Source organism: Filicampus tigris, chromosome 4 (genome assembly GCF_054856515.1).
Source record: "Filicampus tigris isolate MCC_2025a chromosome 4, RoL_Ftig_1.0, whole genome shotgun sequence".
Classification (NCBI taxonomy): domain Eukaryota; kingdom Metazoa; phylum Chordata; class Actinopteri; order Syngnathiformes; family Syngnathidae; genus Filicampus; species Filicampus tigris.
Window position 1 is genome coordinate 2,257,795 of NC_141220.1, and position 22,270 is coordinate 2,280,064.

General features: G+C 41.2%; 1 protein-coding gene across 1 annotated transcript in view; it reads right to left on the reverse strand.

Annotated features, from left to right (window-relative positions):
* agbl1 (AGBL carboxypeptidase 1) overlaps nt 1-22,270 on the reverse strand; it is a 95,925-nt gene that overhangs the window by 39,763 nt on the left and 33,892 nt on the right. Inside the window, exons 7-12 of the mRNA XM_086028301.1 lie at nt 21,953-22,161; nt 19,304-19,469; nt 15,024-15,097; nt 13,837-13,953; nt 12,279-12,441; nt 4,215-4,305 (exon numbers count right to left, since the gene is read on the reverse strand). Coding sequence (XP_085884427.1) covers nt 4,215-4,305; nt 12,279-12,441; nt 13,837-13,953; nt 15,024-15,097; nt 19,304-19,469; nt 21,953-22,161 — 820 coding nt within the window. The remainder of the gene's footprint in view (nt 1-4,214; nt 4,306-12,278; nt 12,442-13,836; nt 13,954-15,023; nt 15,098-19,303; nt 19,470-21,952; nt 22,162-22,270) is intronic.

Below are 22,270 nucleotides of genomic sequence, written 5' to 3' on the forward strand. Positions count from 1 at the left end.
TCATAAGCCCCCATTGCATTGAATGTTTTGCGTGGCATGGGAATTTGTTGCGCTGTTGGTGGTTGTACTAACAATCTGAAGAAGCTGAATCCATGAGTACAAGAAGAATGCTTTGAACTTGCACCCCGGACAAGGAGGAGAGAATGTTTTTGTGATAAACGCTAGTTTCCAGCACCTTCACAGGGATGAGGATCACAGGCAAAAATAGTCTGAGAGTCTTCGTTTGAAAAGACCATCACCTCTACGTTGTACCTGTGCTCCTTTTCATTTTGTGGGCAAAGAGCACAGTGCCGCAACACAGACATTGACCTTTGTGCTAATGTGATTGCATTGCGGAGAAGACTCGCCGAGCGCCAAGTGCCACAAAAACATCAGATCTTGTTTGTTGTGTGTGACACCACCACACTTTAGTATTAGTCAACCTCTGAAATTATTAGAAGGATTGCCGCAATATTTTGGATTTCATGGGCAGTAAGCATTTTTTTGTCAGTAATCTGTCATGAGCGCCAAACGGCGAGGAAGATGTTGTGCTCATAAAATTAAAAAATATTCAATAATAATATAAAAAAAGATTCTTCAAGTCATTCTTGAAAGACCTACTGGGTTGTTAAAATGTATTCTTAGTGGGGCTGTCAATTTAGCGCGTTATTCTCGGCGTTAATCCAACCCCCTTTTGACGCCGTCAATTTTTTTGATCGCGTGATTAAGGTTTCCATAGCAACCAGCAGCTGGATTGATAAAGGCTGCTGGTCACCATGATCTATACATGTATCTTGAAAAAAAAAAGCTTTGGAGTAGAGGAGGCGTTACATCTGCTTCAAAATATTGACGATGTAGATGAATGAGCGCTGACACATGCACGGCTGTGTCCCCCTTAGGGTTGGACACTGAAAACCAATCGAGTGGAATCGGTTCCATCATTCCAGTTCTCCCGGAACCGTTCAGATTTTAGAATGTCGGTGCTAAGTTTTGATTCCTAGTTAGCTGCTAGGAAGAACTACTAACGAAGTATGACAGATTAAAAAAAAAAAAAAATGTGCCCGTGCATGGCGCGCAGCCTCAGGCTCCTGTTGTCGAAGCTGCGTAGCAATAGCACGGTAGCGTTTGCTCGCCCCCCACTCGCGCTCAGCTCTTTGGCTCGCTTCGTCTCGGCCGGCAAGCGTGGGCAGGGCCGGCGGCGACGACTCTGGCGGGCCCTTCCCCCAGATCTCCACCGTTGCGGCGGTCGCGGGACACCGCGGTGGCAGCAGTCACCCTTCACGGGTTCTGTGATCATTCGGCCGACGGCTAGCCTTAGAATGACGCGATGCGGCTCATGACCCAAAGTTTACCATTTCAAGGGTCGGCCATTTTATTACTTCTGTCGACTGAAAATGACATTCCAGATGCACTGAGGGCTCAAATAACGACCAATCATGGCTCCATTTCAGAAAACAGGTGAGCGGTGATTGGTCATTACGTGAGCCCTGAGCAACTGTGATATCATTTTCAGTTGAAAGACGTGACAAAATGGCCGTCCCCAGTGATGACTAAAACCAGGTGTATTAACTCTTATTCCACAAACGCAATATTTATATTTATTTATTAACTAATGGGCTTGCATGGAGCATAATCTTGAAAAATAATATGTTTGGGTTGACTTCGCTTGAATAAAGTATTTGCATAAGAAAATCAATCCTCTTATTCATGTTAAGGGTATTAAAATTCAAGAACATAATGGGACAGAAAAATCAAGGGTTTTTTTTTACAATAAATAAAATATGCGATGAACTATGCGTTAACTATGAAAAATGCGATTAACCGATTAGAAAAATTAATCGCTTGACAGCACTAATTCTTACAAAAATTGGCTTATGAGTCAACAAGGGTCAACAAACAATAGCAATCTATCTGAGCACAGCGGGAAGTTTGGTAACCAAAATAGAGATACAATTTAGGACATTTGTTCATATATGTTACATGTATGTTATATGTTATGTCTTTCACTTGTATTTTGCTTTTCCACCTATCAAGGCACTCAAAGCACTTCACACTGAGTTCACATTCACCTCCTGATGGCGCAGCATCAGGAGCAACTGGGGGTTTAGTATCTTGCTCAAGGATACTTCAACATGGTCACACGGGCCGGGTATCGAACCCAGAACGTGAGGGTTGGGAAACGACCACTCTACCACTGAGCCATGTCGCCCCCGATATTACGTGATATATACGTTCACAATATACGTGATATAACGTACGATATGTATCCATTGTGAGCGCCCAGTTGTCCAGAAAAGCACCATATAAATATTAGGGGTGTAACAGTACGCTAAATCACATTTCGATTTGGTTCATTTTTTTTTAAACTTCGGTTCGATATGTTAAAAAAAAGGATTAAAAAAATATATATATATTTACTTTGAAAGGATGACAAGTAAATGGTACATTTTTTTCGAAAAAATAAATAAAAGCGAACCATTCGGGTGATATTGTAAGAAATTACACCAGAATAAAAAATACACTAACAATAAAGATCTCTTAATTCTGTAAATTATTAAGACACTGAAATCTTTAAACACTCAGCAGCAACAGCCTATGACACATCACAAGTATTCAAGTTAAAGACAAGTTGTCATTACAGTACATATATACACTTTTTGTGATGAAAAAAATACATACAATAACAGTTACAATTAATGCTAACTATATTGAAACTCTTTTTACAATGAAAAAAAATACAGCAACTTTAAAAAGTCTTTATGAAATTATATACACTTTTCAGGTATTGAAATCTTTCACTGTTCCAACAGCATATTGTAACGAATTGGGTTATCTGTGTTGTGGTCGGATTTGTGTGTTGCTGAATTGTTATGTTTCCAAAGTTCATGAATGCATCGTACGGCAAGCGAGTGGAGCAAAGAAGAGCACAAGCAGTTGTACTTGTATTAATAAAAACGTGATATTTAAACTACGTCTGACGGCGTGTTCCTGGAAGACGCTACAATATGATAAATCTCGCTATTTCAGTTTGACGTTTTTGCTCCCTTGTCTAAGAAACATTCCCAGTCAATGATGCCGTGCATGTTAGACGTGCTAGCTGCAACATAGCCGCCAATCTCATGTAGCAATGTCGGCACACAACTTTGGGATTTCTCCATGTACCTTTCCCCATCGGCGATTTTAACAGGAAAGCCAGAATGTTCCCAAACAGGAGACCGCAGTGTATGGCGGGACCTTTGAGCTCGGGCTCTTTTCTGGCTCTCTCTTTTGTGCCGCTACCCTACTCTCCCGCGTGCAACAGTCAGTAGCGCCCGTGCGTAAGATCGCGCTAACAATAAAAACTGATCAGAAACTGTAGGCAAGGTCGACCGAACCGAACATGGCGTACCGAAACGTACTAATACACCCACGTGTACCGTTACACCCCTAATAAATATGATGCATTACTATTATTATTATGTTTTCAAGACTACGGCTCAAGCTGCGCCCTTTTGTATGTTATGTTCTTTTGTTATTATCTTTTAATAATTGTTTCTATTGTCATCGTTTGGATGATGATTGTGACAATGATGTTGACTATAATGATAATGATGACGACTATACCTTTTGTGTCAATGAAAGGTGATTGATGTGTGTGTGCGTGTGTGTGCATGTGTGTTGGGGGGCTGGGTATGAACCCTTTTTTTCTGTTCATGAAAATTTTGTTTTTGGGTATGAATATGTAAAATCAGACAAATTAAATGTCACAGTCATCAGTCAGTGACCTGCGTACCCCATACGTCATTCGTGTGTCCATCATTTTTCGTGACAAACCGAATTCTAATCGTCAGTCAATCTGTCAGTTCAGTCCATCAGTTAGTCCGTCAGAAGTCCATTGGTCCATTAGTCGATCCCTCAAAAAACTTCAGCAAAATGGGCATCCGTCAGTAACAGTGTGACAGTCCGTCAGTGACGGGATGTGGTTGGTGACAATTAGTCTGACGGATGAAAATCCACTTCTACGGTGATTAGTCTGTCATTTTTTAAAAGTGTCCCGTCATTCGTGAGCAGAATCCTTCAGTGACGGACTGACGGACCGGTCCCTCAGTCTGACAGAATGGCCACCTCTACAGTACTGTATGGCCAATGACAAGGGAGAAGTTTAATTAACGTATGTATAAAATAGATGTGCATTTTTTCTTTGAGATAATTAGTCAGAACCCACAAAGACCAAATACTAATGACTTCCATCTTACCTTGTATCTTCAATCTTGCTTCCAACTCCAGATCTGGTGTTCAGGATACCAGTATGACTGTAGAAATCTTTAACCTTAAATGGGCAAGCAGCTATATATTGGACAAACAAAATGTAGGATTTTAGGAACAGGTTAAGGTAATTAATATTAGGTTGTGCACAATCCGGACCCTAATTATTGTGTGCTAATAATTACCCATCACCACTAATGTGTAGGAGACAAAAATGATCATAATTCCAAAAGGCACAAAGCGACTGAAAAGGTACAGAGTTCTATCAAAAGGGAGGTTTACATCATATTCAAAAATTTACGTTTATTCAGGTGTGTCCATGATGAATCAAAGTCCAAAGCATATGTCCACAATCCCCAAATTTCACTGCAGAAGGCAGACCTTCGTGTTTGGACAATCCAAAACACTTGAATTCGTTTCAATCTTTACTGTACGCACTAGTCCATGTTTGTCCGAAATCATATCCAAAACTCTTCCGGTAATACATGAATTACATTGTGCCATCTCATCCACAATCATTACGACATCTCCAGGTACAAAATTTCTTTGAGTACGATTCCATTTCTGACGTTTTTGCAATCCTGGAAGGTATTCCTCCAACCAATGCTTCCAAAACAAGTCAGAAAATTATTGCACTTGCTTCCATCGGCGACAAGCGTAGATGTCATCCTTATCAAACAATCCAGGTGGCAATGATGGCTGCGATTTGAGTAGCAGCAGATGATTAGGAGTTAGTGCCTCTAAATCGTTGGGATCCGTCTATGCTTTTGTGATAGGACGGCTGTTAACAATGGCTTCCACTTCGCAAAGCACAGTCACCAAGTCTTCCTCATCCAAGGATTGAGTTTTCAACACAGTTAAAAACTTTGCAAACTGACCGTATCAACCTTTCCAAAGCACCTCCATGGTGTGATGCAGCTGGGGTATTGAACATCCATTTAATCCTCTTTTGCAACAGCATACAATGTATGAGGTTATGATTAAACTTGGTAATGGCCTGTCTTAATTCACGTTCAGCTTCAACAAAGTTTGTACCATTGTCCGAACAGATTTCCTAGAACTTGTCCTCGCCTGGCAACAAATCTTCTGAGCCTGTTGATAAAGGAATCTGTGTCTAATGAGAACAGAACCTCAAGATGTATCGCCCGTATAGCTAGACATGTGAAAATAAGACCATATCGTTTCACAACAGCACGCCCGCGCTTCACTTCAAATGGCACAAAACAATCCAAGCCAACATGACTAAATGGGGGTTCGTCTGGAGTTATTCTGTTGTGAGGTAGATCAACCATTTTCTGATGTCCAGGCGTAGCAGACAATCTACGACAGGTAATACACTTTGCCAAAACCTTTCTGATAGCAGCACAAGCACCAGGAATCCAATATTTTTGCCACAGGTAAGAAAGCATATGGTTGCGTCCACTGTGACCTGTAACTTGATGTACATGTCTGAGGATTAAGCCAGAGATATGAGGGTCTTTACCGAGAATAACTGGATGTTTTGCTTCAATAGGCATAGCTGCTCTACGCAGCCGCCCCCTTACCCTTACGAGACCATCATCCAGGATTGGGTTTAGCTTGTAGGTATGACTTGTCTTCTTCACACACGGTCCCTTCTTCACACACTGTCCCTTTTTCAACCACTGTGAGAGCATTCTCTGGCACTTGGTCTTTGAATTTCCATCTGGAGCTTTATCTTTCCATTCAACTGTTCAGAACTTAACTCTTGCTTAGCGAGAGTTTCCCTTGCTTGCCTTCTGTGATACACCAGTGACAACAGACAACCTTTGAATTTGAGAAGCCAACCAAGGGCCTTTATCAAACAGTGCCAGGAGGAGAAATAGTTGATGAACGTCTCCACTGGACTTGTCTGCCCAATTTGTGTTACATTCACCACGACAGTTTTGACATCCGGATCGCCAACAAGAGATTCTTCCACGCCCTCTGGATTTATTGGCCAGTTTGTTTCAGGTTCCAGAAGATTATCCGGTCCACTAATTCATGCACCAGCCTTTAAACATGACTCAACTTTAGCTCCTCTGGAGACCAAATCTGCAGGGTTTTTTGAAGAATGCACATATCGCCACTGGGATACACTGGACAACTTGAGAATTTCCGAAACTCTGTTCGGTGCAAAAACCTTGAACCTTGAAGTCTCGTTCTTTAGATATTTCAAGACTGAGGTGCTGTCAATCCAGAATACAGACTCTCTCAGGTCCATTTGCAGCTCCCTTGTCTTGGGCGTGTCCATTTTACTAGCCACCACCGCAGCAGTCAACTCCATATGGGGAATTGTGACTAGTTTGAGAGGAGCTACCTGTGACTTACTCATCACAAATGCACAATGAGTTCTTCCACTGTTATTATGGAGTAACAAGTGGGTCACAGTACCAAATCCATCCTCACTTGCATCTGCATCTGCAAAGTGATGAAGTTGAGCAGATATAGCATCGGCAAAGCCCACGGGTTTCAGATATCTACGGACCTGCCAATGTTTCAGTTGGTGGAGGTTTTCAAGCTAAGTCGTCCACTCTCTGATCACAGGAGGGGGCAAGGAATCATCCGACCCAAGACGTCTCCTGCAAATATCTTGGAGAATTTTCTTAGCGAACAGAACAATGGATGCAAGAAAACCAAGAGGATCGTATACTGAACTGATGACTGACAAGATTCCTCTTCTTGTAAGCAGACGATTCTTAAATATCCTTTTAAACTTGAATGGGTCCAACTGCACACACCACTGCACACCCAAAACCCGCTCCACAGGTAAGACATCACTGTCTAAATCAAAGTCTTTAACTTCCTTGGCCCTTTCCTCTGGGGGAATAGCAGCAAGAACTGAGTGGTAATTACTGATCCACTTCATGAGCTTAAATCCACCTTTGGCACATAACTCACTGAGCTCCTTGCGAAGGGACACAGCTTCCTCTTCAGAGGCAACAGACACCAAACAGTCATCAACATAGAAATGCTGTAGCAGTGTTAATTGCCACAGGACTGTAGTGGTTCTGGTTGTCCTCAGCACACTTGAAAGGGCAAAACACGCACAGCTTGGAGATGATGTAGCATCAAACAAATGTGCCACCATTCTGTACTCAACCAGTTCCTTTTCGCAATTTTCATCAGGCCACCACAAGAATCTTAACAGGTCACAATCTTCAGGCGGCACCCTGACCTGATGAAACATGGCCTCTATATCTGCCATGAGTACCACTGATTCTTTGCGAAATCTGGTTAAAACACCAACCAGCTGGCTCGTGAGATCAGGTACTTGAAGGAGTTTAGAATTCAAAGATGTCTCCTGGAATGTAGCTCCACAGTCAAAAACGACACGCAGTTTTCTTTTCTACATGGTGATACACACCATGTTGTGGTATATACCACAATCTTCCATCGGAAGGGGCCAACTGCTCAGGCGGAACTCTCTCTGCATAGCCATTCTCCAGCATATCAGTCATGAACGTGACGTAGTCTAAGCGAAAAGACGGATCTTTAGAAAAACGTTTTCTGAGACTCAACGCACATTCTGCAACTGTCTTATTATTTTACATATCGAGGTAGCCATGTCTTATCTGCAAACCAATACCGTAGTGCCCATAGACGAACTTGATTGAGTCAGAGACTGACTTCATAAAATGCTCATCCTCTTTTAGCTTCAGGGAATTGATTTCCATGAAACCTTACAAGATGAACATAATGGATAAACTGTTTCTCCCAAAGCTCATCCAATCTTGCTACCGAAATGCGGTTTACTGTAAAGTCAGTTTGCAAACAGTGATTTTCCAGTTGTGAATCTCCTCTGAGCGGACCATTCACCGTCCAACCAAGGATGGTCTTGATGGCATAAGTGCCCCCGTCAACTGCACGAATAACCTCCCACGGCTCCAATGCCTGAGGTAAGTTGGTGCCAATGAGCAGATCCACATCTGCTTCAACCTCTGGTATCTGAGTATGTCTCAGATGTGGCCAGTGTTGAAGGTCCTCCATCCGTGGAATATTACCGTGGTAAACAGGCATGTTTTTTTGTGTGAAAATCTCGGGCAAGTCGCAAAAGTTGTTGCATTTCACACCAGCCACTTCCAAATCAGACAACATTAGCTGTCCAGAACTTTCTCTTGTCCCATCGTCCTGAGAAGAATCCCAAGTTTTCTTCCTGTGAGATTAAGCTGATTCATAAGTCTTTCGGTGCAAAACGAAGCAGTGCTGCCCGGACCCAAGAATGCATAAAGTATCAAAGTTTTGTGCCCCTTTTTGTACTTCACCTGGACAGGCCGTATTGACACTACATCACCTTCTCCAACACCTTCTGAACCACTATTGGCCTGTACTTGCTTAGTTTTGGGGTGAATATGCAACAACGTAGGGTACTCCAAGCTGCATACTCTGCATGTCAAACGTATTTGCATTCTCTACTTCTGTGCACAATGCACAACCAAAGCACATTATTTTTTCCTTCAAAAAAGACATCTTTTCATCTTGCATCCTTTTATCCAATAGAAGGCAAACATCCAAAGAATGTCCAGCTCCACAAAACAAGCATTTCTTTACTGGTACGCTCTTCTCCATTTTGTTTACAGGCTTCATTTTCTTTTCTACAGGTGCCATTGTAGTGGCAAATCTACTCCCTCTAGCCCTTGTACTAGTCTGATACGTCCCAGCTTTAAACTCTTTTTCCAGTTCCTGGTAAATCTTGTATACCTCCAAAAAGAGGTTCACTTGCAATCTTAACTTGCTTCTCAATGAATTCCACAATGTCATGAAATGTAGTTCTGCGATGGTATGTTTCTTGCAGATGGCAGATCACATTACTCCATGTATCTCTCAGCTTATAAGGCAGTTTTTTTCACAATGGTTTGCATATTGGTGGGTACATTTAGGTCACCTACAGAATCTCCCATTGAGTTGCAGCACTCACGTAGCAATAGACTGTAGACCTGCAATGCTTTGAGATTTTCTCCTTTTATCAAAGGCCACAAAAGCACCTTGTCCATGTATGCAGAGGCTGCCTTAATTGGATCTCCAAAATGCTCTTGGAGCAAAGTTTTTTCTTTAATGAACCCACGAGAAGGTGGTAGATGTTGACAGCTTCGAACCAAATCCTGTGACTGACCTCTGGTGTATTGCTCGAGGTAATACAAACAGTCTTTGTGATTTGGAGTTCTTTCCTCTATATTGTGTTCAAAAGCTCTTATGAAAGTTTGATATTGTAATGGATCTCCATCAAAAACTTGTGTTTAGGTAAAAGAAAAAGTGATTCCTGTTTGACCAGTGAAGATGTGATTTCATTTTGCTTCTCCAGCACTGTAATCAAATCTCGATCAGATGTATTCTCAGTTGTAGGTGCAACTTTGTCATACTGTGTAGTAGGGGTGTAACTGTACGCTAAATCACGTTACGGTTCGGTTCGTTTTTTTGGGAAACTTCGATTCGGTATATTTTCGGTACAAACATTTTTTTTTTAGATATGTTTATTTTGATATGTTTATTTTGAAAAGATGACAAGTAAACTGTACTTTTTTTCGAAAAAATAATTAAAAGCGAACCATTCGGGTGATATTCTAAGAAATTACACCAGAATAAAAAATACACTAACAAAAAAGGTCTCTTAATTTTATAAATTATTAAGACACTGAAATCCTTAAACACTCAGCGGCAACAGCCTATGACACATCTAAGTATTTCAAGTTAAAGCCAAGTTGTCATTACAGTGCATACATACACTTTTTGTGATGAAAAAATACATACAATAACAGTTACAATTATTGCTAACTATCTTAAAACTATTTTTATAATTGAAAAAATACAGTAACTTTAAAAAGTCTTTATGAAATTGTATACACTTTTTAGGTATTCAACTCTTTGAATGTTCAACAGCATGTGGTAACGAATCGGGTTATCTGTGTTGTGGTCGGATTTGCGTGTTGCTGAGTTGCGATGTTTCCGAGGTTCATGAATGCATCGTACGGCAAGCGAGTGGAGCAGCGGAGAAAGAAGAGTGCGAGCAATTGTACTAATAAAAACGTGATAATTAAACTACGTCTGACGGCGTGTTCCTGGAAGGCGCTACAATATGATAAATCTCGCTATTTCAATTTGACGTTTACTGTAGGATTGCCCACGGTGAGAGATACAGAGCAGGTGTGGGCATACTTATTGTCCTTACGGCTTATCGCCTGTACATTGGAGTTCATTCCGGTGGACGAGAGGGTAGTTTCACCTTGCCTTTAGATGGGGGACGGGTCCTGACTGTTGTTTGTGCTTATGCACCAAACGGCAGTTCAGGGTGCCCGCCCTTTTTGGAGTTTTAGGAACGTGTGCTGGAGAGCACTCCTTTTGGAGACTCCATTGTTATGCTGGGGGACTTCAATGCTAACGTGGGCAATGAGAGTGAGACCTGCAGGGGCGTGATTGGGAGGAATGCCACCCTGATCAGAACACGAGCTGTGTTCGTTTCCTAGACTTCTGTGCTAGCCACGTGTTGTCCATCACGAACACCATGTTCAAACATAAGGGTGTCCATATGTGCACTTGGCAACAGGACACCTTAAGCCGCAGTTCGATGATCAACTTTGTAGTCATGTCATCGGATTTGCGGCTGCATGTTATGGACACTCAGGTGAAGAGAGGGGCTGTTGACTGATCACCATCTCGTGGTGTACTGGCTCCGATGGTGGGGGAAAAATGCCGGTCCGACCTGGCAAACCCAATGTATTGTGAAAGTTTGCTGGGATCATCTGGCAGAATCCCCTGTTAGAAAGAGTTTCAACTCCCACCTCCGACAGAACTTTCCCCACGGGGAGGCAGGTTACATTGAGTCCAAATGGACCATGTTTCGTGCCTCCATGGTTGAGGTTGACCAATCAGAGCTGTGGCCGTAAGGTGGTCTGTACCTGCCGTGTTTTCAATCCCCAAACCCACTGGTGTCTACCATAAGGGATGCTGTCAAGCTAAAGAAAGAGTCCTATCGAGCCTTTTGACCTGTGGGACTCCAGAGGCAGCTGCCAAATACCGGCTGGCCAAGCTGAATGCAGTTATAATTTTGCTGATTTTAGATTTTTGTCAAGGTCCCGTTTCAGTATCGGTACCGAGGTACTTTATGCTGGTATAGTATCGAAGTCAAAATGTTGGTATCGTGACAACACTAATTGACACTGTGTAAAATCTAGATGGAGTCCTGGTGACCTTGACTCGGGGTTGTGAGTTGGTGGGGAGAGTACTGCCTCAATTCCACCTTCCATTGAGGAAGCAGAGCCTGGAGACTCTGAGGCAGGCTCTCCTATCGCTGGGGTTGAAGTAACTGATATGGTTAAAATACTCCTCGGTGGCAAAGCCCCGGTGATGGATGAGATTTGCAGAGAGTTCCAAAGGCTCTGGATGCTGTTGGGCTGTCCTTGTTGACAAGCCTCTACAACATCGCGTGGATAATAAGGACAGTGTGTCTGGATTGGCAGACAGGGGTGGTTGTCCTCCTTTTTAAGAAGGGTGTGTGTTCCTACGACAGAAGAATCACATACCTCAGCCTCCCTGGTAAGGTCTATTCAGGGGTGCTGGAGAGGAGGATCCATCAGGAGGTTGAATCTCGGATTCAGGAAGAACAATGTGGTTTTTGTCCCGGCCGTGGAACATTGTACCAGCACTACACCCTCGGCAGTGTCCTCTAAGGGGAATGTTAGATCGGCAATGAATCTACATGTGTTTTGTGGACTTGGAGAAGGTGTTCTACCATGTCCCTCTGGGAGTTCTATGGGGGGTCCTTCAGGAGTACGGGGTACAGAACCCCCTAAAACAGGCTGTTCGGTCCTTGTATCACCGATGTCTGAGTTTGGTCTGAATTGTCGGCAGTAAGTCAAATTTGTTTCCAATTTTTTATTTTTTTCCAATTTTAAAAACCCAAATAAGGGCACATTCGGTTGTTGCGCGCGTTTACATGGCTTTTTAAAAAAATTGGATTTTAAAGTGTTTATTGGCTACATTTAAACGCAGCCACTAATTCTGTAATTATCTGCCATTTTTGGTTGGACGTTGTATGCCACAAATTGTAATCACAACCTAACCTGATTTGGTTTGATCCGATGTGCCTTTTTCTGACTGGGAGAGAACCTCTGTAGTTTTCCCCCCGCCCCTAAAGGAGTGGAGAAGTAAACGGTTGCAATGTCCATTTTCGTCATCAGATGAAGATGATGATGAACTCTCTTGTGAACTCAAATCCAGCTCCTCCTGTGTGACACAGATGTTTGCTGTTAGTGCCATACGTCACTTGAAGCAAAATAAAAAAAACTAAATAAAAAAAAAAAGGTTTTGTTGGTAACAATTACTCAACTTACTGAAATTACTAAAACAACAGTGTTTTATGAATAACTTGTATTCATACTGTGCGCGAAACATGGGAAAAAAATGGGATTCCGACTATGGTTAGTCCGACTAAATTTTTAATTATAGCCGGTCCGTCACATTGGTGATATGCCCAGCTCTGTGTACATATAAGTATCTCTCTGGCTCTCTCTCTGTCTCTCTCTCTCTGTCTCTGTCTCTGTCTCTCTCTGTCTCTCTTTCTCTTCTCTCTCTCTCTCTCTCTCTCTCTCTCTCTCTCTCTCTCTCTCTCTCTCTCTCTCTCTCTCTCTCTCTCTCTCTCTCTCTCTCTCTCTCTCTCTCTCTCTCTCTCTCTCTCTATATATATATATATATATATATATGGGGCGGCACGGTGGCCGACTGGTTAGCACGTCCGCCTCACAGTTCAGAGGTCGTAGGTTCGATCCCGGCTCCGGCCTCCCTGTGTGGAGTTTGCATGTTCTCCCCGTGCCTGCGTGGGTTTCCTCCGGGTACTCCGGTTTCCTCCCACATTCCAAAAACATGCATGGTAAGTTGATTGGACTCTCTAAATTGCCCCTAGGTGTGATTGTGAGTGCGGATGTTTGTCTCTGTGTGCCCTGCGATTGGCTGGCAACCAATTCAGGGTGTCCCCCGCCTACTGCCCAAAGACAGCTGGGATAGGCTCCAGCACGCCCGCGACCCTTGTGAGGAGAAGCGGTATGGATAATGAATGAATGAATGAATATATATATATATATATATATATATATATATATATATATATATATATATATATATATATATATATATATATATATATATATATTCCAGATGAAAGAGAGGTATTAATGTCTAAATGAGGGGTCACAAATCTTTTCGAGACTGAGAGCTACTTCTTGGGAACTGATTAATGCAAAGGGCTACCGTTTTTATACACACTTCAGAAATAACATATTTTCTCAAATTACCTTTATTAATGTTGTTATTGTATGTCAACTATTCAAAATTTGTGATATTCATTTATGTGGAGACACTAATCGTGTTTATTTCTCAAAATAATTAGGAAGCGAATAAATATGCAAGACTTTATTTCTAAAGCACTCTGCCAGAGTTTGCATTTTCAAATGATGACTTCTACAACAGTCCTAAAAAAATCCTCATGTCCCAACACTGGTGACCTATTTTAGAACAGGCCTGTGGGCTGCTCTTGTGCTACTTGGGGGCTACCTGGTAGCTCTGGCCTAAATCCAGCTGGACCTAACTGTACAACGCCAGATGTCACATTCTTGCAAACAGTACCAGAAAGTCATGTGAGAGTTCAGGACAGAGACGGCTGTATTGTGGCAGGAGCTCTTTAGGTCTGTCTGAGGCAGGGCGAAGAAAAAGTTTGTTCAAGTCGGTCTCCAAGTCATCGTCCTGCAAAAAGAAACACTCTTTGTCAAATATTCCTCTACTTCTGCACTTCTTCATATTTACTTAAACCTTTGTAAATAGTGTAGATGTTATCATTTACATTTATGTATGTGTTATTGAGGCATGAGAACAAATTAATTTTACTATAGGTTATTATTACTATTATTATTTTATGGATTAAGTATGATTAAGCATTGCTGATTTTCATCAAATGTTGTTGACTTTTAATATCCAAAATAGTTTTCCGCTTGGTTGAAATTAAGATTCACAAGCTGCATTATTGAAAAAAAATGTAGTAATTAGATGGTATTGAGTAACTTTTGTACAATAAGAAATTCAGTTCAGAGGCTATTAGTATTCCTGGTTATCTTTTTAAATATATTATTAAAGTTTCATAGTGTCATATATTAATTACAAATGAACATCAACAATTTGCGTTAATGGAAACCCCAAAATTGGCTAGAGAAAGAGAATTTCTGTGAATAAACAAATTCTGTGAATGAATTTCATTTGTGAGGCTTTTGATGTTTTTGGGATACTGTGTGCCTACAATTACAATTATATTATTTACAACACTGCCAATTGAGAGACAGATGAAGGAAATTCAGTCAAATTTTTGACAACGCAGGTGTTCCAGAAGAATTCAATTGTCTTAATATCTTTTAAATGCAAATTTGGTGTAAAAGAGATTCATACTTGGTTGGTAACTCGGGATGTGGAAATTGTCCCTGTCTCCAGGAATGGACTGACAAACCACACCCACCCTGCCATCGCTTAAGGTGCTCAACCAGATGTCTTTAGTTTAGCCTAAGTCCATAGAATCATTTTTGTGCATGCGTTCTGGACTATATCTGCACGTTCAATTAGGTAGGTTAAGTAGGAAAAAGGACATCCCTTTGAAACAATACTAATTGTATCGTTTATTATTTATCTTTCCTTAAAAACTAACTTTTATTTTGCTTGTCTGCAAAAAAAGGAAACCTTTTTTTTTTTCAGAATCAAGTACTTTCTTTTTTTTTCAATAAAAGAAGTTAAAACATCCAGATCAATTATCATAAAGTCCCTAAACGTACATAGTCTTTACTCTGAGCCTCTTGGTAATCTTCCTCCACCTTATCATCATCACCAATCTCACCATTGCTCTCATCTTTAAAAAACAAAAAAATCAAAAGAAAAGTTTGAGTTAGGTTGTACTACATAGCAAACTTCATGACATAAACAGAACAATAATGAAATAATAGTCTGTGCAAATAAATAGTTGTTGTGAACATTTCCATCCAAATCCTTCCAATTTCATAAGAAAGTGGATAAAATTGTTGGCACCTCTCTGTTAATTAAATAATAATAATAATAATAATAATCATAATAAATACTATTTAATGAAAATCAACCAGTGAAAATCAGACATTGCTTTTGAATTGATGGTTGTGGTACTCTTAACTAGAGTCTGTATCATGCAAAATCGCATTTTGTTGTTTTTTGTTGTTGTTTTTTTTCGCTTTTAGCCATGTTAAAATGCTAATTCCTCACCAAAAACACCCCCAAAGGTGATGTTTTCCTCCTTTTGCTCATCTCTGAGCAATCCTGTTCTCTAAGCACCAGCTCCGCCCAATTCAGGAAAAAAAGTTTTTCTATTGAGGAATATAGGTAAGGGTAGTTGTTGAGGCTGTTATTTCTTCTGGGCGAGAATATTCTTATTAATAGATATAGACATGCCATATTTGAATATATTTGAGAGCGGTGATTAGCGAATCAGAACACAATGACCGCTGTTTAACACTGTTAAAAAAAATCGAATAAATTACTGACGAAAGCAAGGTTAAAATAACATGACAGATTGACCGACTGACGATTACAGTTTGGTTCAACTTGGAAAAAACGACGGACTGCCAGGCCGCTGACGAATGACAAATGACCGGGAAAAATGTATTAAATTGCCCACCTCGTCCAGGTGTAGGAAATCAGCCTCAGAATACAACAGAGCCTTCTCCATGTTTCAAAGTAGGGACAATGTTCTGCCTTCTCCACCATCCACAGTTGGGACAGGTTTCTTTTCTTGGTATGCATCATTTTTGCATCTGTGAACAAAGAGCTGCTATGCCTTGCCAAAAAGTTCCCGTTTTGTCTCACTGGTCCATAGGACATTCTCCCAGAAGCGTTGTGACTTGTCAACATGCAGTTTGGCAAGCTCCATTTTTTTTTTAATGACTTATGTCCGTTCAACAGTGGTGTCCTTCTTGGTCAAACCAAAGGGTTAATTTTCATTACATTTCGTTTATCACCATCTTAATTTTCTTTCTTGTACTTTTTTACTTGTACTTTATTATTATTATTGTTATTATTATTTTTATTTATTTATTTATTTTTTTTCTTTCACTGACAGAGGGGTACAGACAATTTTGTCCATGCCTGTACATCATCTCAGTAATACAGAGAAAAAACATACTTGACCTTTATTTGTAAAGTACCAGTACAATAGAGTGGTTCGAGCTTTTATGCATTTCCTAAAATGCATTGCCGGCAGAAAATTGAAGGGAAAGCCCTGCTAACCAAGCGTCATTTCTCTTCGTATGGCTTGTACATGTGTAATTGTTGACTGTAATAGTAATAGTGTAATAGGGAAAACTGCGAAAAGGTTTCTTTAGACTTCCGAAAATCATTACAAACCAGGGACTTGACACCCACTCAGAAGAAAAGCAAACCACTTAGACGACTTTGGCTGTCAACCCCTCCTTTTCACCGCGAGCTGTTGCTATGGCTGCAAGGCACAAACGTTGCTGTCGCTTAGCATTCTGGAGAAACCTTCACATTTAAACACAAACATGCTGCTGTTTCCTGTGTCCTCATTAATATTTATCATACAAGACGATAGGTATACCGGGGTTTTCCTGGCTCAAATTCAGGCAGAGGTGCTACTATCCCGACCATGCTCCATGACGTGCATGTATTCTGTAAATTCAACTGACTCACTTTTTTTTCCCGGGAACCTTTAAGTTAAGAGTTCCAATAAGCATAACTATTATCACCTTAATTAGCAACTTGTGCTTGCGAAGTTCAGTCCACTTTGGAAAATTCCTGGTTGATATTCGCATGGGCGGAACTGAAGTATCTGTGAAGATCGGTGAAGCCTTGCTCAAATGATGCCAGACAAATGAGGCAGAATGACCCTGTAGAAAACCTTTCCAGCATAGACTAGCATATGAGCTCACAAGATATGCTAGTTTTGCTGTGTATTTGTGCTCGTGTAGCTGTTTGGTTTTGTTGTTGTTTCTTTAGTAGTGCTGCTATTACTTTCAACAAAAAAATGTGTTAAATGTCCTGCGAACTTAATATTTTTGATATTATTTGATATTCATTTTGATTTTCAGATTTTTTCTCTCTCATTTTGAGAGTGAACCTGGTAGGCAACACTACTCAACGTTTTTCCCTCGATCACATTTGTGTCAAAGTGCATGCGTGAGATGCGCGTACGTGGTACCTCGCTTGCCGAATGTAATCTGTTCTATCCCCGCGCTCGGACAAACCCTTTATCATACGCGCAACAGTGTGCCCATATTTGGAAGTGCTGACATAGCAGCCGACCAGGAAATAAAAAGTCAGGCTTTTCCCACTGGTTTACAAAATGTATCTTTCATCCATCCATTATCTAATCTAATCTTCTTATCCTCACAAGGGTTGCGGGCGTGCTGGAGCCTATCCCAGCTGTCTTCAGGCAGCAGGTGGGGTACACCCTGAGCTGGTTGCCAGCCAATCGCAGGGCACACAGAGACAAACAAACATTCACACTCACAATTACACCTAGGGGCAATTTAGAGTGACCAATTAAACTACCATGCATGTTTTTGGAATGTGGGAGAAAACCCATGCAGGCACGGGGAGAACATGCAAACTCCACACAGGTAAGCCAGGACCGGATTCGATCCTAGGACCTCTGCACTGTGAATCGGACGTGCCACCATGTATCTTTCGTTGTTACAAAAAAAAGCCCAGTCTTTAAAAAGGAAAAATAAGAGGTTCAAGGGTCAGTGTTAATACAGTAGAGGCACTTTATTTATCAAGGCTTCCTCCATTGTCCTCATGCCACAAAAAAAGCAGCAAATTGCATGCCAGCCCCTCTCCTATTGAAAATGTTCTGACGTCACGACAGCGCCACCGTAAAGTAGAATGTTTCAATCCGAGGGGATTTGCTGTCATGGCAGACGTCCGATTACTCACAGCGCCTCCCAGCAACGGTCCATTCTGTGGTGCCCCCTCTCACAACATACGCAATGAATGGCGTTGACAACGGCGCGCTGCAAGTTCAGAGTGAAAAGGGCTTAAAGCCGCATGAAACCGGGCAAAGAGCCACACGCGGCCCGTGAGACGCGAGTTGGCCAGGCCTAATATAGCGCCTCCATGGTGTCGAACGCTGCAGTTAAAATACGTTGCTGCCGCAGAGGGACATCAATCGCGCTGTGTTGAGCAATATCAATCACTCTGACTAGAAGCGGGCCCAAAATTAGCTGGAGGCGGCCGCATCGCAATTTTGAACGCAGGAAAAACCCTGGTATACAATACCGTGGACTGCTCCCTGTGCGTTGTTTGAAGGTCTATCATTCACGGTAGCATCTGTGCTAATTTTGATGAGCTTGTCTACCTTATTGTATGATAGCATTTAGCTAGTGGCGGTTCATTGTTTAATCAATTGTTTTAAATGCTAGTTTTGCATGGAACAACAGCTTGGAGTGACAAATAACTTTCAGAACATTTTGCCTCTTAATTGTAGAAGTGATTGTGAAGTTCTCTATCCTAACAGATACTCTTGAATGTACAGTAAATGAGAACACGTTAAGTTCCTTTGCCTCCTGCGCCGCAGCACTGTAAAACTGACTTCCGAAAACTACTATCAATGACTATTGTGCACAGACTTGTGTATATATACTGTATCCAAGAACGATATGTCATACTTGGCAGTACTTTCAGGTCAACAATCCAGTCTTCCTGTTGAAGTTTATAAGGATCAAAATCTCCAATTTACTGCGCACTCACCTTCCTGTTTAAAGTCTCTCTGGACTTTTCCATTGCCACTGATTGTCAAAGTCCACTAAGAACATCTAGTCACATAAACGTATGTAAATATTTACACTTAGTAGTGTACAGTACTGGTGTTCTCAATAAAAAGGCGAAATTGCCCACCACTATGGTCGATCGCATGGGATTGTGGGATATGTTAGTATTTGTAGCACAAAGGTCGAATCCCTCTATATTAACCAATTTTAATACATAAATACAAGTTTCTTGAGTTGTTAGAATACTCTTAAATGATTGGACAACAGTAACCATTTAAGCGTTACAATAATAATCTTGTCTTTACCTGAAGTTGCAACCATATCAAGAACATCATGTTGTTGTCCAGGCAAGGGGAAGCAATATGCGGATTGGTCTGATGTCAGTGGTAGAGGGGTTTTAGGCAGGCACAATCTCATCAGCTGAACAGAGGACTCTACCAGCGACTCCTGACATTTATTCAACAAGCATGTCTGCAAAAATACAAACACGCAAATCTATAATAATATGATAGACCAACATCAAATTTCATTAGAAAATTAGCTCGTTCACTAGTTTACTCTTCAAATCTAGCCCCCAAGACACTCTTTTACTCAACTCATTTTAATTTATGGAGCACTTTAAAAATAACAATCACTGCATTCAAATTGCTGTACAAGGAGTCAAAATTAGACATTTCCATTGAACCCTTTTAAGTTGCACGAGTGGTCATATTGTGGAGTGTCTTCTTCGAAGAAGTCATATAAACCAATAAATCCAGGTACGGAGCTATAGGGTGGCCAGGGGTGTCACTCTATGGCCACCCCCACACCAAAGGGAAATTTTTGATCTCTGTGATTTTTCTGCTATTTTCACATGGACGCAGTATTCTTACACTCCTTGATAAACTGCCACACAGGCGCCCAGCAACCTTGAACAGAAGAAAATAACAAGTGGAAAGAGTAAAGGATTTTTTTTTTGTACTATAAGAGGCCACTGGCCACAATTTCCTTTTTGCAATTGGATTTCAACTCTTTCACACAGTGAGACGATTTTGTCTTTTTCTTGGCTGCATGCATTTGATAGTTAAATAAAAGCCAGTACTCCCGAGATGTGGCATTAAGATTTGATTGGCTGCCTCACTCCTGTGATGGCTCAACGACTCTGATCACGACTGTTTGTACAATTGAATGATTTCCTGAAAGTGCGCAGTTGCGTGTGGTCGCTTACGACTCCAAATCGTCGGATGTGAAGCAGGATTGAATGCAAATCATCTTGGCAAACCAAGTGGGAGTCCGTCAGGTGCTAGTCGGCAGTCCTTGATTTTGTCCAGAAATGCAGAAAAAATATTCAGTGATACGAGTTCAACAACGTGGACAATCTTTTGAAGGTATCCAAGAATCGGGTCTTGACTGACTTTGCTTGGAAGGGATGAATAATGCTCGGGCCGATTATCGGCGCCGATATTTGGCAATTTGACGAATATTGGCATCTGCCTTTTTTAAAAATCTGCCAGCCGATAGCAGATCATAAAATTCGGTAAACCTCAGGGATTTTTTATTATTATTGTTATATATATTTTTTCTCTTAATGTTCTAAGCTGTGCCTGGGAACTCCATGCACTTTTTGTTTTAAATAAAGCTAAGTGATACATTAACATTTCAGTATACTGCATTTTTGAAAAACTCCACTTTCGAAAACTTTAAGGAGCTATTTATGTCTTGAAATTTTCATTTAATTTTGTAAGACAGGCTGCTGCACTTTTTGTTAGAATTTGAAAACAAGGATTTCTATTTCCCAAGATAAAAGGCCAAAAAAGACTTGAACCTGCTGCAAAAGCTGTTTAATAAATAAGGCATTTCAACAAAATGTTGCAGTTTCTATTATTAAACGTGTACAGAAATAGTTTCCTTTTTGCTGCAAATGAACACCGACTTCAAATATCGGTTAGCTGCCTCCTTGACTACTAATAATCGGCATCGGTATCGGCCTTGAAAAAGCACTATGACTATCTCTAGTTTGGAGTGCATTTATTGTGCCGGAACCTTTCCCTAATGAAGACTTAGTCTCCCGGGATTCTAGTTTATAACGCTTCCTCTTAAAAAGGATGCAGTTGAGGTTAAAGTATTGTACGCGGTGCAGTAGTGGTCTGGAGGCAAATCTTTTGTGGCATCGCTGGTCATTAGTAGGGCCAAATTGAATAAAAGGCTCTGAGGCGAGTGCGCGCGTGTGACAGGCTGGCCGATGGCGGCTGGCGGAACTCGGTGGCCCACTCTACCTTGGCCCAGTTTTTTTTTTTTTTTTTACAGTAACTGCATATTTATTGATAACGATCGATAGTGATCATTTGTATCAAGTGTGTTCAGGCAGGGAGAGATGGAAAACATTGTGGATAGGGGCTCTCTAGGACTGGACTTGAGCACCCCTGAAGTAGACGATAATACACAAAAGCAAAGCAACGGCAAATTAAACGTCATTATCTATTAAATTGAGCTCAGCAAAATGTTGCTTTCTACTTTGATTTGTTCCTGCTTGATTTTGAGTGTGATGGCTATTGTTCTGTATATGTGTAAATTATATTTCATGAAACCCTGACTATGATAAAGAATGAGGGAGGCACGTGCAGCCACCCCTGGTCACCCTTCAGTAAGGCGTTGTCTCACCCTGGCCACTCCACTGAAAAAAATCTGGCAAAGCCCCTGAATAAATCAACTCAAAGTCAAACAACAGTACCAAACAATACAGTAGTTCTGATGCATTGGGGTCTATGTCCATCCATTTCCAGTTCACACAAAAGTCTGTGTATTCCATATGATTGTACTTGTGTAATGTTATGTCTTGGTAGTCTGTTGCATGGTCGTTCTTGTGAAAAAGAGTAACTTAAGGTAATGAGTAAAACAAGACTTGCTGATAGAAGTAGTGGTAATAATACTAGTAGCAGAAGTAGTAGTTGTTGTAGTAGTAGCAGCATTCGTACCTGAGTAGTATGATAAAGTAGACGTATGCCTCCATGGGACACTAAAGTGTCTCTGCCTAGAGCACTGCGTGCAATTTTATAAAAGCATCGCAGCAGTGCTTGGAGGATGTCAATGGCAGAGTGTTTAGTGTCCTTACTGTACCATTCCTCGTACAGCAGTAGGAGACCAGACACATAACCCTTGGACACTGCTGAGCAGATGTTATCCTCTGTTGAAAACAGAGACAGACAAACAGGACAAACAGAAAATTTCAATAAGGTTTCCAGCAATGCATCAGTTTGCAACTGGTCAATGTTCCCCTCAAAAAGAAGACAATC